Source organism: Chiloscyllium plagiosum, unplaced genomic scaffold (assembly GCF_037043375.1).
Source record: "Chiloscyllium plagiosum isolate Xiang-an unplaced genomic scaffold, Cpla_swu_hap1 HiC_scaffold_3, whole genome shotgun sequence".
Lineage (NCBI taxonomy): Eukaryota > Metazoa > Chordata > Chondrichthyes > Orectolobiformes > Hemiscylliidae > Chiloscyllium > Chiloscyllium plagiosum.
Window position 1 is genome coordinate 153,141,865 of NW_028270141.1, and position 23,247 is coordinate 153,165,111.

General features: G+C 44.3%; 1 protein-coding gene across 1 annotated transcript in view; it reads right to left on the reverse strand.

The window, feature by feature from the left end:
• The window catches only part of LOC122540179 (dynein axonemal heavy chain 8-like), a 1,258,818-nt gene that overhangs the window by 322,834 nt on the left and 912,737 nt on the right, over window positions 1-23,247 (reverse strand). Inside the window, exons 51-53 of the mRNA XM_087976819.1 lie at window positions 18,775-18,915; window positions 18,240-18,477; window positions 10,778-10,920 (exon numbers count right to left, since the gene is read on the reverse strand). Of these exons, the coding sequence (XP_087832945.1) occupies window positions 10,778-10,920; window positions 18,240-18,477; window positions 18,775-18,915 (522 nt within the window). The remainder of the gene's footprint in view (window positions 1-10,777; window positions 10,921-18,239; window positions 18,478-18,774; window positions 18,916-23,247) is intronic.

Sequence of the window (23,247 nt, forward strand, 5' to 3'; positions counted from 1 at the left end):
AATCCTTTTACATTCATGGAAAAATTTCATTGGAGTCTTACATTACAGACTTTTAATTTACAAATTGTACATATTGCGGGTTGTAAAAATATGATAGCAGATGTGCTATAGTGGATTTAAAGGAAAAAGTATAGATAAGATTGAACAGATTCCAATGTTTATATATATATGTGCGCAGAACTTAATATAAATTTAGATTAATAACCTATGTATTTCATTGTACTCAATACTCTGACCAATAAAAGAAAGCATATCAAACACCTTCTTCACTCTCCTATCTACCTGCGACACTAATTTCAAGGAACGATGAACCTGCACTCCAAGGTCAGGAACACTCCCTAGGAACTTACTATTAAGTGTATAAGTCCTGCTAAGATTTGCTTTTCTAAAATGCAGCACCTCGCATTTATCTAAATTAATCTCCATCTGCCACCTCTTAGCTCATTGGCCCATCTGATCGAAATCCCATTGTACTCTGGGGTATCCTTCTTCGCAGTCCACTACACCTCCAATTTTGGTGTCATCTGCAAACTTACTAACCATATCTCATATGTTCACATCAAAATCATTTATATAAATGATGAAAAGTAGTGGACTCAGCACCGATCCTTGTGGCACTCCACTGGTCACAGGGCTCCAGTCTGAAAAACAACCCTCCACCACCACGCTCTGTCTTCTACCTTTAAGCCAGTTCTGTTTTCAGATGGCTGATTCTTCCTCTATTCCATGAGATCTAACCTTGCTAACCAGTCTCCCATGGGGAACTTTTTCGAACGCCTTACTGAAGTCCATATAGATCATATCTACCGCTCTGCACTCATCAATCCTCTTTGTTACTTCTTCAAAAAACTCAGTCTAGTTCGACATGATTTCTCACACACAAAGCCATGCTGACTATCACTAATCAATCCTTGCCTTTCCAAATATATGTAAATTCTGTCCCTTATGAGTCCCTCCAACAACTTTCCACCACCAACATCAGGCTCACCAGTCTATAGTTTCCTGGCTTTTCCTTACCATCTTCCTCAAATAATGGTACCACGTTAGTCAACCTCCACTCTTCCGGTACCTCACCTGTGACTATTGATGATATAAATATCTCAGCAAAGGGCCCAGTATCAGTTACTAGAGTTCTAGGGTACACCTGATCAGGTCCGGAGAATTTATCCACTTTTATCCACTTTTATGCATGTCAAGACATCCAGCAACTCCCCTTCTGCGAAATGCACATTTTTCAAGATTTTTCTATTTCCCCACATTTTGTTGGAGGCAGCTAATAAGCAGTTAAGAGAAAGGGGGACTTAGAGTTGTGAATAATTGTTGTTTAATGTTCACTTTAATATTATTTTCTTTCAATAGTAGAATTCTCTGTCACTCATACAGATTACAAGGTGAGATGAGCTTTTCTGGGTGTTTGGTTTAATTAACAGAGGGTTTCACCACCGTGTCATAACATAATGGATGATTATTTGGAAAGAAATATGCGCAAGTGAGAAAGTAGGAGACAGGCAGTAGGTAATAATGCTCATTTGAAGAGCCAGTGCGGATGCTGGAAATCAGAAACAAGATCAGAAATTGTGGGAAGATCTCGGCAGATCTGGCAGCATTTGTGGATAGAAAGCAAAGCTAACATTTTGGGTCCAGTGACCCTTCATCAGAACTGTTTATAGCTAGGAATTGGTAATGATATATGCTGAAGATCGGAAGAACGAATAAACGATAGGTGGAGATGGAGCCCAGAGAAAGAGAGGGAGAAAAACAGTTGGATTGACAAAGGAATGGGTAAAAGTCAGCCTGGGAGAATCAATTGCAGCTAAAGTGGATCATTAGTAGCTATTAATAGTTTTTTTTTGTAGTCATCCATGTGATGAGAAGGTCTGACGTGTGAACATTGGGGTAAGGACATGGGAGAAGGTGTTCAGGCCCGAAAATTATTGAACTCGATATTAAGTCCAGATGGTTGCAAGGTTCGCAAATGAGGTCATCGTCAGCCACTAATGGTCACCATTACTTGTTTCACTTAGAGTCATAGAGTCACAGAGATGTACAGCACGGAAACAGACCCTTCGGTCCAACCTGTCATGCCGACCAAATATCCCAACCCAATCTAGTCCCACCTGCCAGCATCTGGCCCATATCCCTCCAAACCCTTCCTATTCATATACCCATCCAACTGCCTCTTAAATGTTGCAATTGTACCAGCCTCCACCACATCCTCTGGCAGCTCATTCCATACATGTACCACCCTCTGTGTCAAAGTGTTGGCCCGAAGCTCTCTTTTATATCTTTCCCCTCTCACCCTAAACCTATGCCCTCTAGTTCTGGACTCCCCGATCCCAGGGAAAAGACTTTGCCTATTTATCCTATCCATGCCCCTCATAATTTTGTAAACCACTATAAGGTCACCCCTCAGCCTCCGACGCTCCAGGGAAAACAGCCCCAGCCTGTTCAGCCTCTCCCTATTGCTCAGATCCTCCAACCCTGGCAACATCCATGTAAATTTTTTCTGAACCCTTTCAAGTTTCACAACATCTTTCCGATAGGAAGGAGACCAGAATTGCATGCAATATTCCAACAGTGGCCTAACCAATGTCCTGTACAGTCACAACATGACCTGCCAACTCCTGTACTCAATACTCTGACCAATAAAGGAAAGCATACCAAACGCCTTCTTCACTATCCTATCTACCTGCGACTCCACTTTCAAGGAGCTATGAACCTGTACTCCAAGGTCTCTTTGTTCAGCAACACTCCCTAGGACCTTACCATTAAGTGTATAAGTCCTGCTAAGATTTGCTTTCCCAAAATTCACACCTTGCATTTATTTGAATTAAACTCCATCTGCCACTTTTCAGCCCATTGGCCATCTGGTCAAGAACCTGTTGTAATCTGAGATAACCCTCTTCGCTGTCCACCTCCAATTTTGGTATCATCTGCAAACTTACTAACTGTGCCTCTTATGCTCGCATCCAAATCATTTATGTAAATGACAAAAAATAGAGGACCCAGCACCGATCCTTGTGGCACTCCACTGGTCACAGGCCTCTAGTCTGAAAAACAACCCTCCACCACCACCCTCTGTCTTCAACCTTTGAGCCAGTTCTGTATCCAAATGGCTAGTTCTCCCTTTATTCCATGAGATCTAACCTTGCTAATCAATCTCCCATGGGGAACCTTGTCAAACGCCTTACTGAAGTCCATATAGATCACATCTACTGCTCAGCCCTCATCAATCTTCTTTGTTACTCCTTCAAAAAGCTCAATCAAGTTTGTGAGACATGATTTCCTACACACAAAGCCATGTTGACTATCCTGAATCAGTCTTGCCTTTCCAAATACATGTACATCCTGTCCCTCAGGATTCCCTCCAACAACTTGCCCTCCACCGAGGTCAGGCTCACCGGTCTATAGTTCCCTGGCTTGTCTTTACCGCCCTTCTTAAACAGTGGCACCACATTTGCCAACCTCCAGTCTTCGGCACCTCACCTGTGACTATCGATGATACAAATATCTCAGCAGGAGGCCCAGCAATCACTTCTCTAGCTTTGCACAGAGTTCTCGGGTACACCTGATCAGGTCCTGGGGATTTATCCACTTTTAACCGTTTCAAGACACCCAGCACTTCCTCCTCTGTAATCTGGACATTTTGCAAGATGTCACCATCTATTTCCCTACAGTCTATATCTTCCATATCCTTTTCCACAGTAAATACTGATGCAAAATATTCACTTAGTATCTCCCCCATTTTCTATGGCTCCACACAAAGGCTGCCTTGCTGATCTTTGAGGGGCCCTATTCTCTCCCTTTTGTTCCCTTTTGTTCTTAATATATTTGTAAAAAACCCTTTGGATTCTCCTTAATTCTATTTGCCAAAGTAATTTCATGTCCCCGTTTTGCCCTCCTGATTTCCCTCTTAAGTATACTCCTACTTCCTTTATACTCTTCTAAGGATTCATTCAATCTATCCTGTCTATACCTGACATATACTTCCTTCTTTTTCTTAACCAAACCCTCAATTTCTTTGGTCATCCAGCATTCCCTATACCTACCAGCCTTCCCTTTCACCCTGACAGGAATATACTTTCTCTGGATTCTCGTTATCTAATTTCTGAAGGCTTCCCATTTTCCAGCCATCCCTTTACCTGTGAACATCTGCCTCCAATTAGCTTTTGAAAGTTCTTGCCTAATACTGTCAAAATTGGCCTTTCTCCAATTTAGGAGAAAGTGAGGACTGCAGATGCTGGAGATCAGAGCTGAAAATGTGTTGCTGGAAAAGCGCATCAGGTCAGGCAGCATCCAAGGAGCAGGAGAATCGACGTTTCGGGCATAAGCCCGAAGAAGGGTTCATGCCTGAAACGTCGATTCTCCCACTTTCTCCAATTTAGAACTTCAACTTATAGATCTGGTCTATCCTTTTCCATCACTATTTTAAAACGGTAGAATTATGGTCGCTGGGCCCAAAGCACTCCCCCAATGATACCTCAGTCACCTGCCCTGCCTTATTTCCCAAGAGTAGGTCAAGTTTTGCACCTTCTCTAGTAGGTTCATCCACATACTGAATCAGAAAATTGTCTTGTACACACTTAAGAAATTCCTCTCCATCTAAATCTTTAACACTATGGCAGTCCCAGTCGATGTTTGGAAAGTTAAAATCCCCGACCATAACTACCCTATTATTCTTACAGAGAATAATCACCTTACAAGTTTGTTTCTCAATTTCCCTCTGACTATTGGGGGGTCTATAATACCATCCCAATAAGGTGATTATCCCTTTCTTATTTCTCAGTTCCACCCAAATAACTTCCCTGGATGTATTTCCAGGAATATCCTCCCTCAGCACAGCTGTAGTGCTATCCCTTATCAAAAATGCCACTCCCCCTCCACTCTTACCTCCCTTTCTGTCCTTCCTGTAGCATTTGTATCCTGGAACATTAAGCTGCCAGTCCTGCCCATCCCTGAGCCATGTTTCTGTAATTGCTATGATATCTCAGTCCCATGTTCCTAACCATGCCCTGAGTTCATCTGCCTTCCCTGTTAGGCCCCTTGCATTGAAATAAATGCAGTTTAATTTATTAGTCCTACCTTGTCCCTGCCTGCCCTGACTGTTTGCTGAAAATGTGTTGCTGGAAAAGCGCAGCAGGTCAGGCAGCATCCAAGGAGCAGGAGAATCGACGTTTCGGGCATGAGCCCTTCAGGAAGGATTTCCTGAAGAAGGGCTCATGTCCGAAACATCGATTCTCCTGCTCCTTGGATGCTGCCTGACCTGCTGCGCTTTTCCAGCAACACATTTTTAGCTCTGATCTCCAGCATCTGCAGTCCTCACTTTCTCCTCGAAGAATTTTGCCCTGACTGTTTGACTCATTTCTGTTCTCAGCTGTACCTGTCTCAGATTGATCTCTTTCCTCACTATCTCCCTGGGTCCCAACCTCCCACCCCACCAACCTTACTAGTTTAAATCCTCCCTAGCAAATTTCTAGCAAATTTCCCTGCCAGTATATTAGTCCCCTTCCAATTTAGGTGCAATCTGTCCCTCTTGTACAGGTCACTTCTGCCCCAAAAGAGATTCCAATGGTTCAAAAAAGTGAATCCTTCTCCCATACTCCAGCTCCTCAGCCATGCATTCATCTGCTCTATCCTCCTATTCCTGCCCTCACTAGCTCGTAGCACTGGGAGTTATCCAGATATTACTAACCTTGAGGACCTCCTTTTTAAATTTCTGCTTAACTCTCTGTAATGTCCCTTCAGAGCTTCAACCTTTTCCCTTCCAATGTCGTTGGTTCCAAAGTGGACATTGACCTCCTGCTGGCCCTCTCCCCCATGAGAACATTCTGCACCCTCTCTGAGACATCCTTGATCCTGGCACCAGGGAAACAACACACCATTCTGCTTTTTCTCTGGCCACAGAAACGTCTGTTTGTACCTCTGACTACAGAATCCCCTCACACAATTGATCTCTTGGAACCTGACTTACCCCATGTTGCATTACAGCCAGTCTCAATACCAGAAACTTGGCTGTTCATGCCACGTTCCCCTGAGAATCCATCACCCCCTACATTTTCCAAAACAGCATACCTGTTTGAAATGGGTATATCCACAAAAGAGTCCTGCCCTCGGTGCCGACTTCTCTCACCCTTCCGGGAGTTAACCCATCTATATGACTGTATCTGAGACTTTCCCCCTTTCTATAACTGCCATCCATCACATACTGTTGCTGTTGCAAATTCCTCATCGCTTCTATCTGTCTCTCCAACCGATCCACTTGATCTAATAAGATTTGCATCCAACAGCATTTATGGCAGATATAATCCGCAGTAACCCTTAAACTCTCTTTAAACTCCCACATCTGACAAGAAGTTCATATCACTGCAAAGGCCATTTTTGCTGTTTCACAATCTACAAACCCAGAAAATAACACCGTCTTATTCCTCTACAAACACTGCCCCAGGGGTTAAATTAATAGCTATGGCTTATATTTTAAGTTTCATCAAGAGACTTATCTCCAAAAACATATAATCAAGAAAGAATCCACTATACTCACTATGCAGCCCCTTCTCTTGGACAGACTTAAAACAACAATTAACTTATCTGATTCTGTGTTGTGAACTTCGCCCAACAGTTCCTCCAAGATTAGTTGTGAATTTCACTGTTGTTAATTTTCCCAGATACACTCCGGTGTCCAGTGATACACGAATTCAAACAGCAAAGGCGGAAACTATACAGGTTCTTTCCCTCTCTCGTCTGCACTAATCCATAGTCTTGAATTTTATGACACTTTAAATGCTATTGAAGTACTTTTGCAAGATTGTGAGGTTTCTTGCCTCAACTGCCCTCCCAAGCAGTGCATTCCAGACTCCCAATATCCTATGTGAAGAGGTTTTTCCTTAAATCTCCTCAACATCTCCTGCCTTTCACTTTAAAATGATGCTCCTTTGTTATTGACCTTTTGACTCAGAGGAACAGCTGCCTTCTGTTCACCTGTCCATACCCATCATAATTTCATATAGCTTTATAATATCCCTCCCAACCTTTACCAGTCCAAAAAAAACAAACCCAAGCTTATCCAGACTCTTTTCATTGCTGAAATGCTCCATTCCAGGCAACATCCTAGTGAATATCTTCTGCATCCCCACCAGGACAGACTCATTCTTCCTACAGGGTGCTGACCAGAACTGTACACATTACTGCAGCTGTGGCATCACTACACTTCTGCACAGCTCCAATGCAAACTCCTGCTCTTATAATCTATGTCATGACAGATAAAGAAAAAAGTTGAGAAAAATCAAATACATTTCAAGTCAAAAAGTGTGGTCCTGGAAAAACACAACTAATTAGGCAGCATCTGACGAGCAGATGTATCAACGTTTTGAGCATAAGGAGGAGTCCAAGGGGGATTAGAGATAAATGGGAAGGGGCTGGGGCTGGGAGGAAGGTAGCTGGGAACGCAATAAGTAGATTAAGGTAGGGGATGATGGTGATAGGTTAGAGAGGAGGGTGGAGTGGATAGGTGGGAAGGAAGATGGTCAGGTAGGACAGTTCAAAAGGGAGGTACTGAGTTGGAAAGTTGGATATGGGATAAGGTGGGTGCAGGGGAGATGAGGAAACTGGTGAAATCCATATTGATCTCATGTGTTGGAGGGTCCCAAGGCAGAGGATGAGGTATCTTCCTCCAGATGTCAGGTGGGTAGAGTTTGGCAGTGGAAGAGGCCAAGGACTTGGTGCGGGTGTCCTAGAGATGTTCTCTGAAACATTCCGCAAATTGACGTCCTGTCCCCCAAATGTAGAGAAGACCACATCAAGAGCAACGGACGGAGTAGATGACATGTGTGGAAGTACAGATAAATCTCTGTCTGATGTGAAAGGAACATTTGGGGCCATGGACAGAGGTGAGGAGGAGGGTGTGGGCACAGGTTTTGCACTTCTTGCAATGGCAAAGGAAGGTGTCAGAAGTGGAGCATGGACCCAAGAGAGTCGCGGAAGGAATAGTCTCTGCCAAATGCAGATAGAGGTGGGGAGGGAAATTTATCCCTGGTGGTGGGTCTTTTTGTAAGTGACTGAAATGGCGGAGGCTGATGCATTGTATCCGGAGATTGGTGGGGTGGAAGGTGAGGACCAGGAGAATTCTATCTTTCTGTTATTGGAGGGGTGGAGTTCAAGGGCGGAGGTGCAGGAAGTGGAGGAGATGCTTTGGAGAGCATTTTGACCACGTGGGAAGGGAAATTGCAGTTCCTGAAGAAGGAGGCCATCTGGGGTGTTCTATGTTGGAATTGGTCCTCCTGGGAGTAGATGCGGCATAGGCAATTGGGAATAATGGATGGTGTTTGTCAGTTAGGGGGATGGTGGGGTGGTAGGAGGGAAAGGAGGTGCAGTCCAGGTAGCTGTGGGAGTCAATGGGTTTGAAGAAAATGTCCGTTTTGGGTTGGATGGTCCGAGTTCACCTGCACCCTCTCCCTCCCCTTCCTGGACCCTCATCTCCATCTACAGTGACCGACTCAATGTTGCCATATACTTCCAACCCAGCAATTCCCACAACTACCTGGGCTATGCCTCCTTGCACCCTGCCTCCTGCAAAAACGCTATCCCTTAGTCCTAATTCCTCTGCCTCTGCAGCACCTGCTCCCATGAGGACCAATTCTAACATAGAACATCCCAGGTGGCCTCCTTCTTCAGGTACTGCAATTTCCCCTCCCACATGGTCAACAATGCCCTCCAATGCATGTCCTCAACTTCTCGCATCTCCTTCATTGAACCCCACTCCTCCAATCGCAACAAGGACAGAACCCTCTGGTCCTCACCTTCCACTCCACCAACTTCTGGATACAACACATCATCCTCTGTTATTTCAGCCACCAACAAACAGACCCCACCACCAGCGATATATTTCCCTCCCCACTCTTATATGCATTCCACAGAGACCATTTCCTCTGCGACTCCTTTGTTCGGTCCATGCCCCCCAACCAACGCACCCTCCACTCCCGGCATCTCCCCTGCCACTGCAGGAAGTGCAAAACATGCGCCCACACCGGCCCCCTCACCTCTGTCCAAGGCTCCAAAGAATCCTTCCACATCCAACAGAAATTTATCTGTACTTCCACACACGTCATTTACTGTGTCTGTTGCTCTCGGTGTGGTCTCCTCTGCATTGGGTGGGACAGGACGTCAATTTGCAGAACGTTTCGGAAAACATCTCTGGGACACATGCACTAAACAACCCCACCGCCCTGTAGCAAACACTTTAACTCCCCCCTCCCACTCCACCAAGTACATGCAAGTCCTGGGCGTCCTCCACTGCCGAACTCTAGCCACCCAATGCCAGGAGGAAGAATGCCGCATCTTTTTGCCTTGATACCGTCCATTCACATGGGATAATTGTCGATTTTACCAGTTTCCTCATCTTCCCTGCCCCCATTTTATCACAGATCCAACCTTCCAACTTAGCACTGCCCTCTTGAACTGTCCTACCTGTCCATCTCCCTTCCGATCCACTCCACCCTCCACCCTCCTCTCACCACCCCCCCCCCCCCCACCTTCATCTACGTATCACATTCCCAGCTACCTGCCACCCCCCAGCACCAACCCCCTTCCATTTATCTCCCAGCCCTCTTGGGCCAACCCCATTCCTGGTGAACAGTTTATGCTTGAAACGTCAACTCTCCTGCTCCTCAGATGCTGTCTGATCGCCTGCGCTTTTCCAGAACCATACATTTTATCTCTGAACTCCAGCATCTGCAGTCCTCACTTTCTCCAAATAAATTTCCATCCTTCTTGTCAAAATAAAACAGAAATGGACAACTAAAGAGGTAGGTGACAATATAAAATTAAAGAAAAACGTAAAAAATAGCAAAAACAAAGTACATATTGAAGTGAAAGGGAAAGATTCAAAAAGCAGCCCAGGGCACCAAGGCAGTAAAGCAGACAGTAACAACTCCAAAAAGCAAAAAAGGGACATCAAAATTAGCCCGAACATATATAATTAAATCAAGAGAAAGAGGATGGTCAGGAATTTATGCCATAATTTTAAGTATGATATTCCCCAGCATACTACTGAAACTAGGAAAAATGCTTATGGGCTACATTCTTATTTATCAGCCTTCTAAAATGAAACTTGATTAGTTTGCCAAACTGAGAGACAAAACCAACTGTTTTGGAGAGAAACAACATAGATAATACAGATCATCAGAAACTGCCAGAATTTTAGCTTATGATGACTAGGCTTAGATTGAATTAAGGTGAATTAGAGAGTTCCAACAATATATTAAACAGATTTTGGGGGTTTCCTGTGACTAGTAAACCTGCCTGCAATGACAATGTACATAGTAGGTATGAGAGCACCTTGACAGCTTTATTGATGCTACTAAACCTTTACGGGCGTTGTCCTGAGTGCTAATCTGTTAACATTGCCAGGCTTTGTAATCTCTGTTTATTAATTCCTGAGATGGTAACCATGGAACAAAAATAATTTCCTCCATCTGTTCATTGTCCAGAGGTCCCTTAAGGCAGTACCAAACCCCTCAGTACCCTCTCAGTTGTTTCACCTGTTCCACTGTTAACCACTGTTTTGTACCTATTACAGCCAGAGTTCACCTCTCACATCCCTTATCTAAACTTCTGTACTGGCAGGCAAGCCATTTGGGCTGCAGATAGCACGAGCATAACTATAATCACCAGGTAATATGAAACAGGAGTGTTCATCCTATATTCTCATTTCTGGGAAATGCCAAATTTATAGCGATACTATATGTTTCAGATGAACCACAAAGATCTTGTATCGTGCACTTACTTTATTTTGTTTAGCAATGGTGTCCACAAGGAAGTTCGTCCTAACATTGTCGACATTTGGTACTAGGATTGAATTATAGTCTGGCTCACTGTCAGTTGGATATAAATATTCTTGAACCCAAACTTTCCAGTGCTCCCATTCACCTGACAAATCAGACAAAGCAAGATACTGTTTAAACAAGGATGTTGGGATAAATCAATGTTTGGATCCAAAATACAACACAAGTCACCAAAACAAACAGATATTTGAGAACAGAAGAAGACCATTTGAGGCTGCAAAGCTCTTCGAGCCTGCTCTGTCATTCAACTGGATCATGCTGTTCGCTGTTTGGTAGTATAGAACTTGAGAATAATTGAGAAATAATACATTTGTCAAAGCTTTTTGTCTTGCGCCCATCAGAATACAAATACAAAGGGAAAGCAAACATTTATACTGCATGAAAGAAGAGCGCTGATTGGTTGGAATGTGCCCAGTGATTGGCAGATACATTATTATGAAAATTTCATCCATTAATGTTGATTGACAGTTAACTGATAGGCTTTGTTCAAATCTTAAATCAGGCAGGTTGAATCTGATTGGTGAGAGCATTGCCCTGATAAATGAACCAGAAAATGATGATCACCTATTTTGTTGAGTTGGAACAGATGCAGTGCTTACATGTTCTTTCCATCTGCAAAGAACAGGGCCTTGTGTATGCATGTGAATATACACATGTGCCATGCTGTGAATCCAATTGACAATCATAAATTTGTTGTGAGTGTAATGCTTCACACACTTGTAAGTTTTGATCAAATGCTATCCATTTGCAGAATCACAGCTAAAGTTGGACACTGTTTTGAATTTTACAAGAGCAGGCTGGTTGGACATAGACTATATTTGCTGTGACGAACAGATGATGGGATCTGCTGCTTGATCCAATCCTTTGGGATGTACAGCCACGTACCTGGCACCAAACTGTAAATGAAATCCATACACCACATTGCTGCTGTGAATGAAAGGCAGATTTAAGGAGTTGTGGAATTCCTGATCAGTTAATTAAAGAAAGGAGTATAAGTTGGGTGAAGTGAAAATTAGATGCACAGAAGGAGAGAAATATGAAAGCTAAAAATAGCAGAATTCTGTAGAATTTTCCAGTCATGTGGTAACTAGGTATGGATGGGTGTTGGGAGGTGGCAAGGTAGAGGGGCTGAGTGAGAAGAATGATTTAGTTGAATGATTCTGCACTGCATTTCTGCTCAAGATTTATTGCTTAAAGCAACACCATCCACTCCACAAAGCTGAGCAGTCAGCCAGGTTCAATGGAGAGTGCAGGAGAACATGCCAGGAGCTGCACCAGGCATACCTCAAAATAAGGTGTCAACTCGGTGAAGCTAATAAACAGGACTACTTGCATGCCAAACAACATAAGCAGCAAGTGACAGTGCTAAGTGATCCCAACAAAGCAGATCTAAGTTCTGCATTTCTGCCATATCCAGTTGTGAACGGTGGTGGACAACTAAATAACTCACTGGAAGAGGAGGCTCCACAAATATCCCCATCTTCAATGATGGAAGAGCCCAGCACATGAGAGCAACAGATAATGCTGAAACATTCACAGCAATCTTCAGTCAGAAATGCCGAGTGGATGATCCATTTCGGCCTCCTGCAGTGGTCCCCATCCTGACAGATACCCATCTTCAGCCAATTCGATTCACTCCATGTGATATCAAAAAACAGTTGGAGACACTGGATAGTGCAAACTGACAATATTCCGGCAATAGTACCAGCAATAGTACTGAAGACTTGTGCTCCAGAACTTACCAATTCCCAAGCCAAGCTCTTCTAGTACAGTTACAACACTGGCATCTACCCAACAATGTGAAAATTGCCCAAGTATGTCCTGTACATAAAAAACAGGAAAAATCCAACCCAACATGATGGCATGTTGGGAAAAATCCAACCCAACATGCCATCAGTCAATTCCCAATCATCGGTAAAGTGATGGAAAGTGTCATCAACTGTGCTATCAAGCAGCACTTGCTAAGCAATAACCTGCTCAGTGATGCCAAGTTTTGGTTCCACCAGGGTCACTCTGCTCCTGATCTCATTATAGCCTTGGTTCAAACATGGACAAAAGAACTGAATTCCAGAAGTGAGGTGAGAGTGGTAGCATTTGACATTAAGCTGCATTTGATCTACTCTGGCATCAAGGAGACCTAGCAAAACTGGAATCAAAGGTGTCAGGGACAAACTCTCTACTAGTTGGAGTCATACCTAGCACATTGAGATGACTGAGCTTCCACAATCATCTGCCAGCTCCAGGACATCTCTGCAGGATTCACTCAGGGTAGTCTCCTAGGCTCAACCATCTTCAGCTGTGTCATCAATGAACTTCTCTCCATTATAAGGTCAGAAGTCAGGATGTTCGCTGATGATTGCACAATGTTCAGCACCATTCGCATCTCCTCAGATACTGAAGCAATCTGTATCCAAATGCAACAAAATTTGGACAATATCCAAGCTTGGGCTGACAAGTGGCAAGTAACATTCACGCCACACAAACGCTAGGCTATGACCATCACCAACAACAGACAATCTAACGATCTACCCACCAAATTCAATGGTGTTACCATCACTGAATGCCCCACTATCAACATCCTGGGAATTATCAGTGATCGGAAACTTAATTCGATGCACCACATAAACACAACGGCTACAAGAGCAGGGGTCAGAGGCTAGGAATTCCGCGGCGAGTAACTCAGGTCATAACTCCCCAAAGCATGTCCTTCACCTACAAGGCACAAGTCAGGAATGTGATGGAATACTCCCTACTGGTCTGGATGAGTGCAGTTCCAACAACACTCGAAAAGCTTGACAGCATCCAGGACGAAATAGTCTGCTTGATAGGCACTACCACAAGCATCCACTCCCTCCACTACCGACACTCTGTAGCAGCAATGTGTACTATCTACAAGACAGACTGCAGAAATTGACCTAAGATCCTTAGATAGCATCTTTCAAATCTACGACCACTTCGATCTCGAAGAACAAGGGCAGCAGATACGTGGTAATACCACCACCTTTAAGTTCCCCTCCAAGCCACTCACCATCCCGACTCAGAAATATATCCCCATTCCTTCACTGTTGCTGGGTCAAAATCCTGGAATTCCCTCCCTAATGGCATTATGGGTCAACCCGCAGCAGGTGGACTGCAGCAGTTCAACAGGCAGCTCATCACCACCTTCTCAAGAGCAACTAGGGATGGGCAATAAATGCTGCCCAGCCAATGACGCCCACATCCCACAAATGAATTAAAATAAAGGTGGTCAAGGCCTCTATTAGCAACAACATGCTGATGGAGCATCCATGTGCTAGACCTTGGGTGAGTTATGGGACTGCAGCCTGAAGGTGGTGCACACTGCTGTGCACTGTAAGGAAAATACATTGCAAACTAGTTTTATTTGATCAGATTGCTCCAATACGTTCTGCTGCACAGGCTCAGAGTTCTGAAATTCCCAACCCCTCTCCCAACTAGCTCGATCTGTCCCCTTCTTTAGCTTGGTATTTTTGTGTATGTTCCAATGAGGACAAAAACCTTCAACAAAATGTGGCTTCCTTTTCAGAAATAAGAAAGGTGACTCTGTTAGTTAATGATATTAATAGCATAAGAGAGGGGGATGACGTAAGTTGAGGACAAAGTCAGAAGTTACACGACACCAGGTTATAGTCCAACAAGTTTATGAATTGAATTGAATTGAATTTATTGTCATGTGTACCGAGGCACAGTGAAAAGCTTTGTCTTGTGAGCAATAAGGGAGATCACAGACTAAAGTAGCATATACAGTAAAAATAGGTAAACAACGGCAAAAACAAAAACACTGGTACAAGCGAATGTTAAGAGTTTGCTTGTCCAAGTTTATTTGAAATCACAAGTTTTTGGAACTCTGCTCTTTCATCAGGTGAAGTGAAATATTCCAAGTTCTGGAAATATTAAAGAGGGGATAAAGAGGCTGAAAAAATTAAATAGATAGGTTAAGTGGGTAGACATCTGGCAGAGAGGTACAATGTTGCAAGATTAAAAAGGCACAATATCTAATGGTGAAAGCCTCCAGAGCTCTGAGACACAGTTACAGATGTGTGTCCTCGTACATAAATCACAAAAGATTACTTTATAGGGCACATCCATTAATTAGGAAAGCTAATAGAATGTTAATATTCATCATGAGTACAGTTTAACTCAAAGGTATAGATGTATGTTTCAGTTATACAGAGCACTGATGAGGGCACTTCTGAAGTATTATGTACAGTGTTGGTTACCTTGTTTAAACAAGAATGTAAAGGTGGTGGCAGCATTTCAGAAAAGATTTACAAGACTACTACCTGAATGAGCATGTTGTCTAACGACAAGATAATTAGTCATGCTAGCCATGGAGTTTAGAAAAGAAACAGGTGACTTAGAGGACCAAATTACCTCCTGCTGCTCCTATTGTTCTGTGTTTCTATACTTCTACATTTGGGTCAGCAGACTATAAGACATATGAGCTGAAGTAGTCCGTTAGCTCATTGAGTCTGCTCCACCAGTCAATCAGATCATAGCTAATCTGATGATCCTCAAATGCACTTTCCTGTCTTTTCAAAAATCTGTCTCTGCCTTGATGACACCAACAACCAATATACCGGCCACTACAGCGGACAGCTGAAACTGACAACCGGAAGCGGCAGGGACAGGCCACTATAAATGCCGGAGGAAACACCACAGAAGCGCTTCACAGGAGGCTCCCAAGCACTGAGGATGTCACCTAGACAGGGGACGAAACGTTTGCAACAAAACCTTCCAGCTCGGCGAACAGAACCACAGCAACGAGCACCCGAGCTACAAATCTTCTCACAAACTTTGAACCAACAACCAGCCCACAACAGCTTTATACAGCAATAGAATTTCCACAGGATTCTACCTTCTGTGAGAGGAAATTCCCCCTCATTTGTTTAAAATGGATGACAGAAAAGCACAGCAGGTCAGGCAGCATCCGAGGAGCAGGAAAATCGACATTTCGGGCAATAGCCCTTCATCAGGAATGAAGGCAGGGAGCCTCCAGGGTGGAGAGATGAGTGGGGGGGTGGGGGGGGGGGGTAGCAAAGAGTACAATAGGTGGATGAGGGTGGGGATGAAGGTGATAGGTCAGAGAGGAGGGTGTGAGAAGGTAGCAAAGAATATAATGTGTGGGTGGGGTGGGATGAAGGTGATAGGTCAGAGAGGAGGCTGGAGCAGATAGGTGGGAAGGAAGATTTGGCAGGTAGGTCAGGTCATGAGGATGGTGCTGAACTGGAAGGTTGGAACTGGGGTAAGGTGGGGGGAGGGGAAATGAGGAAACTGGTGAAGTCCAAATTGATACCCTGGGGTTGAAGTGTTCCGAGGCAGAAGATGAGGTGTTCATCCCTAGGACACATTGATCGGATAGATTTGGATAGGATGTTAATTCTAATGCAAGAATTTAAATTAAGTGTTACTGTTTAAAAACAATGGGTGCTTCATTTAAAAAAGAGGACAATTCTTTCCTGACCAAGTATTGAGAGACTTTAGAACACTCCAGAGAAGGTGGCAGAAGCTGAAGCTTGAATATTTTTATGGCAGAGATGGATAGATTCCTGTTAAGCAAAGGGGGGAAAGTTTATTGGGGATAGGAGGGTCTATGGATTTTTAGGTAACAACCAGAGGTACCTTGATCTTATAAACAGCAGATCCGACTGGAGGGGCTGAATGGCTGATCCTTGTTTATTTTTCATTCTGTTGTGGGAAATAGGCATTGCTGACTGGACTTGTATTTATTGCCCATCCCTAGTTTGATTTGATTTATTTGTTGTCACATCTATCTTGTTAGAAAATACAATGAAAAGTGTTGCCTAATGTTGCCACTCTCTGCCGCCATCTTAAAACACAGAAAATAGTTGCTCTCGAGAAGGTGGTGGTGAGCTGCCTTCTTGAATTGCTGTAATCCTTCCTTTGGGAGGAAATTCCAGGAATTTCACCCAGTGATGGTGAGGGAACAGTAATATATTTTCAAGTTGGGATGCTAAGTGGCTTGGAGGGGAACACTCAGATGGTGTTCTCATGCATCTGCTATGCTTATCCTTCTAGATGAAGTGGTTGTGGGTATGGAAATTGCGATCCTGAGCAGCAGTATTGGATGGAGGATACTTATGGATGTAGTGTCAATCAAACAGGCTGCTTTGTCCTGGATGGTGTCAACCTTCTTGAGTGTTGTTGGAGCTGCAATCATCCAGATAAGGGAAGAGGATTCCATAACATTCCTCACTTGTGCCTTGTTGATGGTGGATAGACTTTGGGAGTTAAGAAGTGAGTTATTCACAGAATTCCTATCCTCTGACCTGCTTTTGTCAACACTGTGTTTATGTGGTGAGTCCAGTTGAGTTTCTGATCAATGGTAACCCTCAAGATATTGCTAGTCATGATGACACCGCTGAATGTCAAGGGGCAGTGGTTAGATTGTCCCTCATTGGAAATGGTCATTGCCTGGCATTTGTGTGGCATGAATGTTACCTGCCATTTGTCAACTGAAGCCCGAATATTCTGCAGATCTTGTTGCATTTGAACATGGACTGCTTCAGTACCTAAGGAATGCTGCTGAACATTGCACAATCTTCCCCACTTCCCTTCTTAGGATACAGCAAAGGTCATTAATGAAGCAGTTGAAGATGGTTGGGCCAAGGACACTACCCTCAGGAACTCCTGCAGAGGTGTTCTGGAGCTGAGATGACTGACCTGTAAGAACCACAGCCATCTTCATATGTGCCAGGTACAACTCCAACCAGTGGAGAATTTTCCGCCTGACACCCATTGATTCCAGTTTTGCTAGGACCCCTGTGATGCCACACTGGGTCAAATCCAGTTTGATGTCAAGGGCTGTCATTCTCACCTCACTCTGGAATTGAGCTCTTTTGTCTGTGTTTCAACCAAGGCTGGAATGATGTCAGGAGTTGAATGCCCTGGCAGAACCCAAACAAGGCGTCACTGAGCAGAATATTGCTGAGAAGGTACTTGGTAGCATTGCTGATGACACCTTCTATTGCTTTACTGATGATCAAGAATGGACTGATAGTACAGTAATTGGCCAGGTTGGATTTGTCCTGCTTTTTGCGTACAGGATATACTCAGGTAATTTTCCACATTGTCGGGAGATGCCAATGATGTAACTGTAGCAGAAGAGCTTGGCTAGATGGAACGGTAAGTTCTGGAGTACAAAAATGAGTACAATTGCTGCATACTGTCAGGGCCCATTGCTTTTGCAGTATTCAGTGCCTCCAACCTTAATATTACATGACTTGAATTGTTCATATGTTTGCAATATTATGGAACAGAAAATTAGAAAATCACCCCCAATAAAGCAGCACATTGTGATCTACCCCATTTTCAAGGTGAGAGTTCTGAATGATATTGTGCAAAACGTAATTTAAAGGCTCATACCTTGATGACCGACAAGAAACTCGAATATGGACTGGGCACTATCTGAAGGAACATCTGGTAGGTCCAGTTTGCTGTGGTGTTGTTGGAGGAATTGCTCAAGTTTAGCCCTGTTCTCTAATTCCAACAAGGCACCAATACTCCACATGAGAACAAACACAAATAGTCGTTGAAGTTGCAATGCATCAGAAATTCCTCCATCTTCTCTTGAAGGAATCAAACCATCCAGCAGGGTAATTGACTAAAGGAAGAGAAAAATGTGCATATTTCCTTTCAAAGAAACATTAAGTTTTTTTCTGTATTTTTCAAAAGTACATCAACATACCAGAGAAAAATTCATTCACAAATCAATATACTTTGCCAGATAATTGATGAATACAGACTCACAATTCAATATTTCACGAGGGATGTTCTTAACCCTCCAAGAGGTTGTGGGGCTTGTAGTGACAAAAGCAGTATTTCGCTTTTTGTGTGGCATTGGAGGTGTCTTTTCAGAAAAAAAATATGATAAGGTAGCATTACAGTAGAAGTTCCCAACCTGCGTGATGTAGTTACACTCCAGTAGCTCCATTACTGGATTGAGGTTTAACTTCATGTAGAGATAACTATCTTCAAAGGCTCTGTCGTATACATCTTGCAGAATTTCAGCTTCCCAAGGAGTACGTTTATTTAACCAAGCCTGAAAGCCAAAATAGAATAATGAGGGGAGAGTGGCAATCATTCCTTAATTTAACAAGTAAAATGTTTTGAAATACAACTGAAAGGCATTGGTAGACAATGTGCAATCATCAGTCATGTTTCTCTCATTATTGTACAATAGATATAAGAAATAAAAGATAGACAGAGGGTGGTGGTAGAGGGTTGTTTTTCAGACTGTGACCAGTGGAGTGCCACAAGGATCGGTGCTGGGTCCACTACTTTTAATCATTTATATAAATGCTTTGGATGCGAGCATAAGAGGTAAGTTAGTAGGTTTGCAGATGACACCAGAATTGGAGGTGTAGTGGACAGCGAAGAGGGTTATCTTAGATTACAACAGGATCTTGATCAGATGGGCCAATGGGCTGAGAAGTGGCAGATGGAGTTTAATTTAGATAAATGTGAAGTACTGCATTTTGGGAAAGCAAATCTTAGCAGGACTTATACACTTAATGGTAAGGTCCTAGGGAGTGTTGCTGAACAAAGAGACCTTGGAGTGCAGGTTCATAGCTCCTTGAAAGTGGAGTCGCAGGTAGATAGGATAGTGAAGAAGGCGTTTGGTATGCTTTCCTTTATTGGTCAGAATATTGAGTACAGGAGTTGGGATGTGATGTTGTGGCTGTGCAGGACATTGGTTAGGCCACTGTTAGAATATTGTGTGCAATTCTGGTCTCCTTCCTATCAGAAAGATGCTGTGAAACTTGAATGGGTTCAGAAAAAATTTACAAGGATGTTACCAGGTTTGGAGGATTTGAGCTATAGGGAGAGGTTGAATAGGATAGGGCTCCTGAAGCGTCGGAGGCTGAGGGATTACCTTATAGAGGTTTATAAAATCATGAGGGGCATGGATAGGGTAAAGAGACAAAGTCTTTTTCCTGGATGACGCAGTCCAGAACTAGAGGGCATAGACTTAGAGTGAGAGGGGAACAAGGGGTGGCACAGTGGCTCAGTGGTTAGCACTGCTGCTTCGCAGCACCAGAGATCCGGGTTCGATTCCAGCCTCGGGCGTCTGTCTGCGTGGAGTTTGCACATTCTCCTCGTGTCTGCGTGGGTTTCCTCTGGCTGCATCGGTTTCCTTTCACAGTCCAAAGATGTGCAGGTCAGGTGAATTGGCCATGCTAAATTGCCCGTAGTGATAGGTGCATGAGTAGGGGAATGGGTTTGGGTGAGTTATTCTTTGGAGTGTCAGTGTGGACTTGTTGGGCTGAAGGGCCTGTTTCCGCACTGTAGGAAATCTAATCTCATATAAAAGAGACCTAATGGGCAACCTTTTCACGCAGAGGGTGGTATGTGTATGGAATGAGCTGCCAGAGGAAGTGGTGGAGGCTAGTACAATTGCAACATTTAAAAGGCATCTGGATGGGTATATGAATAGGAAGGGTTTGGAGGGATATGGAGAGGTGGGACTAGATTGGGTTGGGATATCTGGTTGGCATGGACAAGTTGGACCGAAGGGTCTGTTTCCGTGCTGTACAGCTCTGTGACTCCATATGTTTGCAAAGCAAAGACTCTGTGAGATTGTTGATAAGCAATGATGCAGAATTCTGTAGCTAATGTACTGACAAATGTGTATGATACATTGTGTGGACTTGGCATGAGAAGAGTGAAATGAAACAGAACGTTTTGATATTGTTATGGCACAAAGAAAAAGGCTGGAACAAATCAGCCTTCCAATCTCTGTATTCAAAATACAGCAAAATTAAACAGACCCTTAAAATTGACTGCAATGGTTCTCAACCAGACTTCATTGAATAATTAATCCCAGATCATGTGAATAATTAATTCTTGACACCGCATTAAACAACAACCTAGCAATTTATCAACAATTCAATACCTTTAGCAGTGCAAAATTAAACAACAAAGTAATCTAATTGTGTCTATGTTTAAACCCACTAACATTTGTTTTCAGCCCCATTCACACAAACACAGACAACACAGTTAAGGGATAAAGAAAAGAAAATAACAAAATAACTAATGTCCTTCAGAGAAGGAAATCTGCCATCCTCACCCAGCCTGGCCGACATGTAAATCCAGACACACAACAAAGCGATTGACTCTGAATTGCCCTCTGAAATAGCCACCGGCACCACTCCCCACCTCTTCCTCCGCTACATTGATGACTGCATTGGCGCCACCTCGTGCTTCCACGAGGAGGTCGAGCAATTCATCAACTTCACCAACATATTCCACCCTGACCTTAAATTTACTTGGACCATTTCTGACACCCCCCCCCCCTTCCTAGACCTCTCCATCTCCATTAATGACGACCGACTTGACACTGACATTTTTTACAAACCTACTGACTCCCACAGCTACCTGGATTACACCTCTTCCCACCCTACCTCCTGCAAAAATGCCATCACGTATTTCCATTTCTTCCGTCTCCACCGGATCTGCTCCCAGGAGGACCAGTTCCACCACAGAACACACCAGATGGCCTCCTTCTTTAGAGACCCCAATTTCCCTTCCCACGTGGTTAAAGATGCCCTCCAACGCATCTCGTCCGCATCCGGCACCTCCGCCCTTAGGCCCCACCTCTCCAATCGTAACAAGGACGGAACGCCCCTGGTGCTCACCTTCCACCCTACCAACCTTTGCATAAACCAAATCCTCCGCCGACATTTCCGCCACCTCCAAACGGACCCCATCACCAGTGATAAATTTCCCTCCCCACCCTTTTCTGCCTTCCGCAAAGACGATTCCCTCCATGACTACCTGGTCAGGTCCACGCACCCCTACAACCCACCCTCCCGTCCTGGCACCTTCCCATGTTACTGCAGTAATTGCAAAACCTGCGCCCACACCTCCTCCCTCACCTCCATCCAAGGCCCTAAAGGAGCCTTCCACATCCATCAAAGTTTTACTTGCACATCCACTAATATCATTTATTGTATCCGTTGCTCCCGATGCGGTCTCCTCTACATTGGGGAGACTGGACGCCTCCGAGCAGACCGATTTAGGGAACACCTCCGGGACACTCGCACCAATCAACCATGCCACCCTGTGGCCCAACATTTCTACTCCCCCTCCCACTCTGCCGAGGACATGGAGATCCTGGGCCTCCTTCACCGCCACTCCCTCACCACCCAACGCTTGGAGGAAGAATGCCTCATCTTTTGCCTCAGAACACTTCAACCCCAGGGCATCAATGTGGACTTCAACAGTTTCCTCATTTCCCCTTCCCCCACCTTACCCCAGTTCCAAACTTCCAGCTCAGCACTGTCCCCATGACTTGTCCTACCTGCCTATCTTCTTTTCCACCTATCCACTCCACCCTCCTCCCTGACCTATCACCTTCATCCCCTCCCCCACTCACCTATTGTACTCTATGCTACTTTCTCCCCACCCCCACCCTCCTCTCATTTATCTCTCCACCCTTCAGGCTCTCTGCTTGTATTCCTGATGAAGGGCTTTTGCCCGAAACGTCGATTTTACTGCTGCTCAGATGCTGCCTGAACTGCTGTGCTCTCCCAGCACCACTAATCCAGAATCTGGTTTCCAGCATCTGCCGTCATTGTTTTTACCTCTGAAATAGCCTAGCAGACCATTCAGTTGTAGCAATCATTGAAGTCTCAAAGTAAAGAAAGTGAACAGATTAACTAACATTGACCTAGGCACGGGAAAAGACAGTAGCAGAAACAGCCCTGTCGACCCTGCACAGCCCTATTCAATAATATCTGAGAGCTAGTGCCAAAATTGGGAGAGCTGTCTCACAGACTAGTCAAGCAACAGCATGACATAGTTGTACTCACAGAATCATACCTTACAGACAATATCCCAGGCATCACCATCACCATCCCTGGATATGTCCTGTCTCACCGGCAAGACAGACCCAATAGGGGTGGCAGCACAGTGGTATACACTCGGGAGGGAGTTACCCTGAGAGTCCTCAACATTGACTCCGGACCCCATGAAGTCTCGTGGCTTCAAGTTAAACACAGACAAGGAAACACAGCGGCGGCAGCTGGGCGGAAGTGAAGTCGGAGCGCAGAGCCGGTCGGGAAGGTAAGTAATTGTTATTTGAGTGGAGAAGGAACCCGAGACACTATACGTGTAGTGTCTCCCACCCTCCCTCCTCCTCTAATCTAAAAAAAAAGTAAGCTACTTGGTGTTCTTGTTTTGGAGACTAAGTGTAGAGTTATGACAGCGCAGGCAGTGGAATGTTCCTCTTGCAGGATGTTTGGGGTAGGGGTGACCACCGATGCTCCTGCTGACTTCATCTGCAGGAAGTGCAGCCAGCTCCAGCTCCTCACAGACCGCGTTAGGGAACTGGAGATGGAGTTGGATGAACTGAGAATTATTCGAGAGGCTG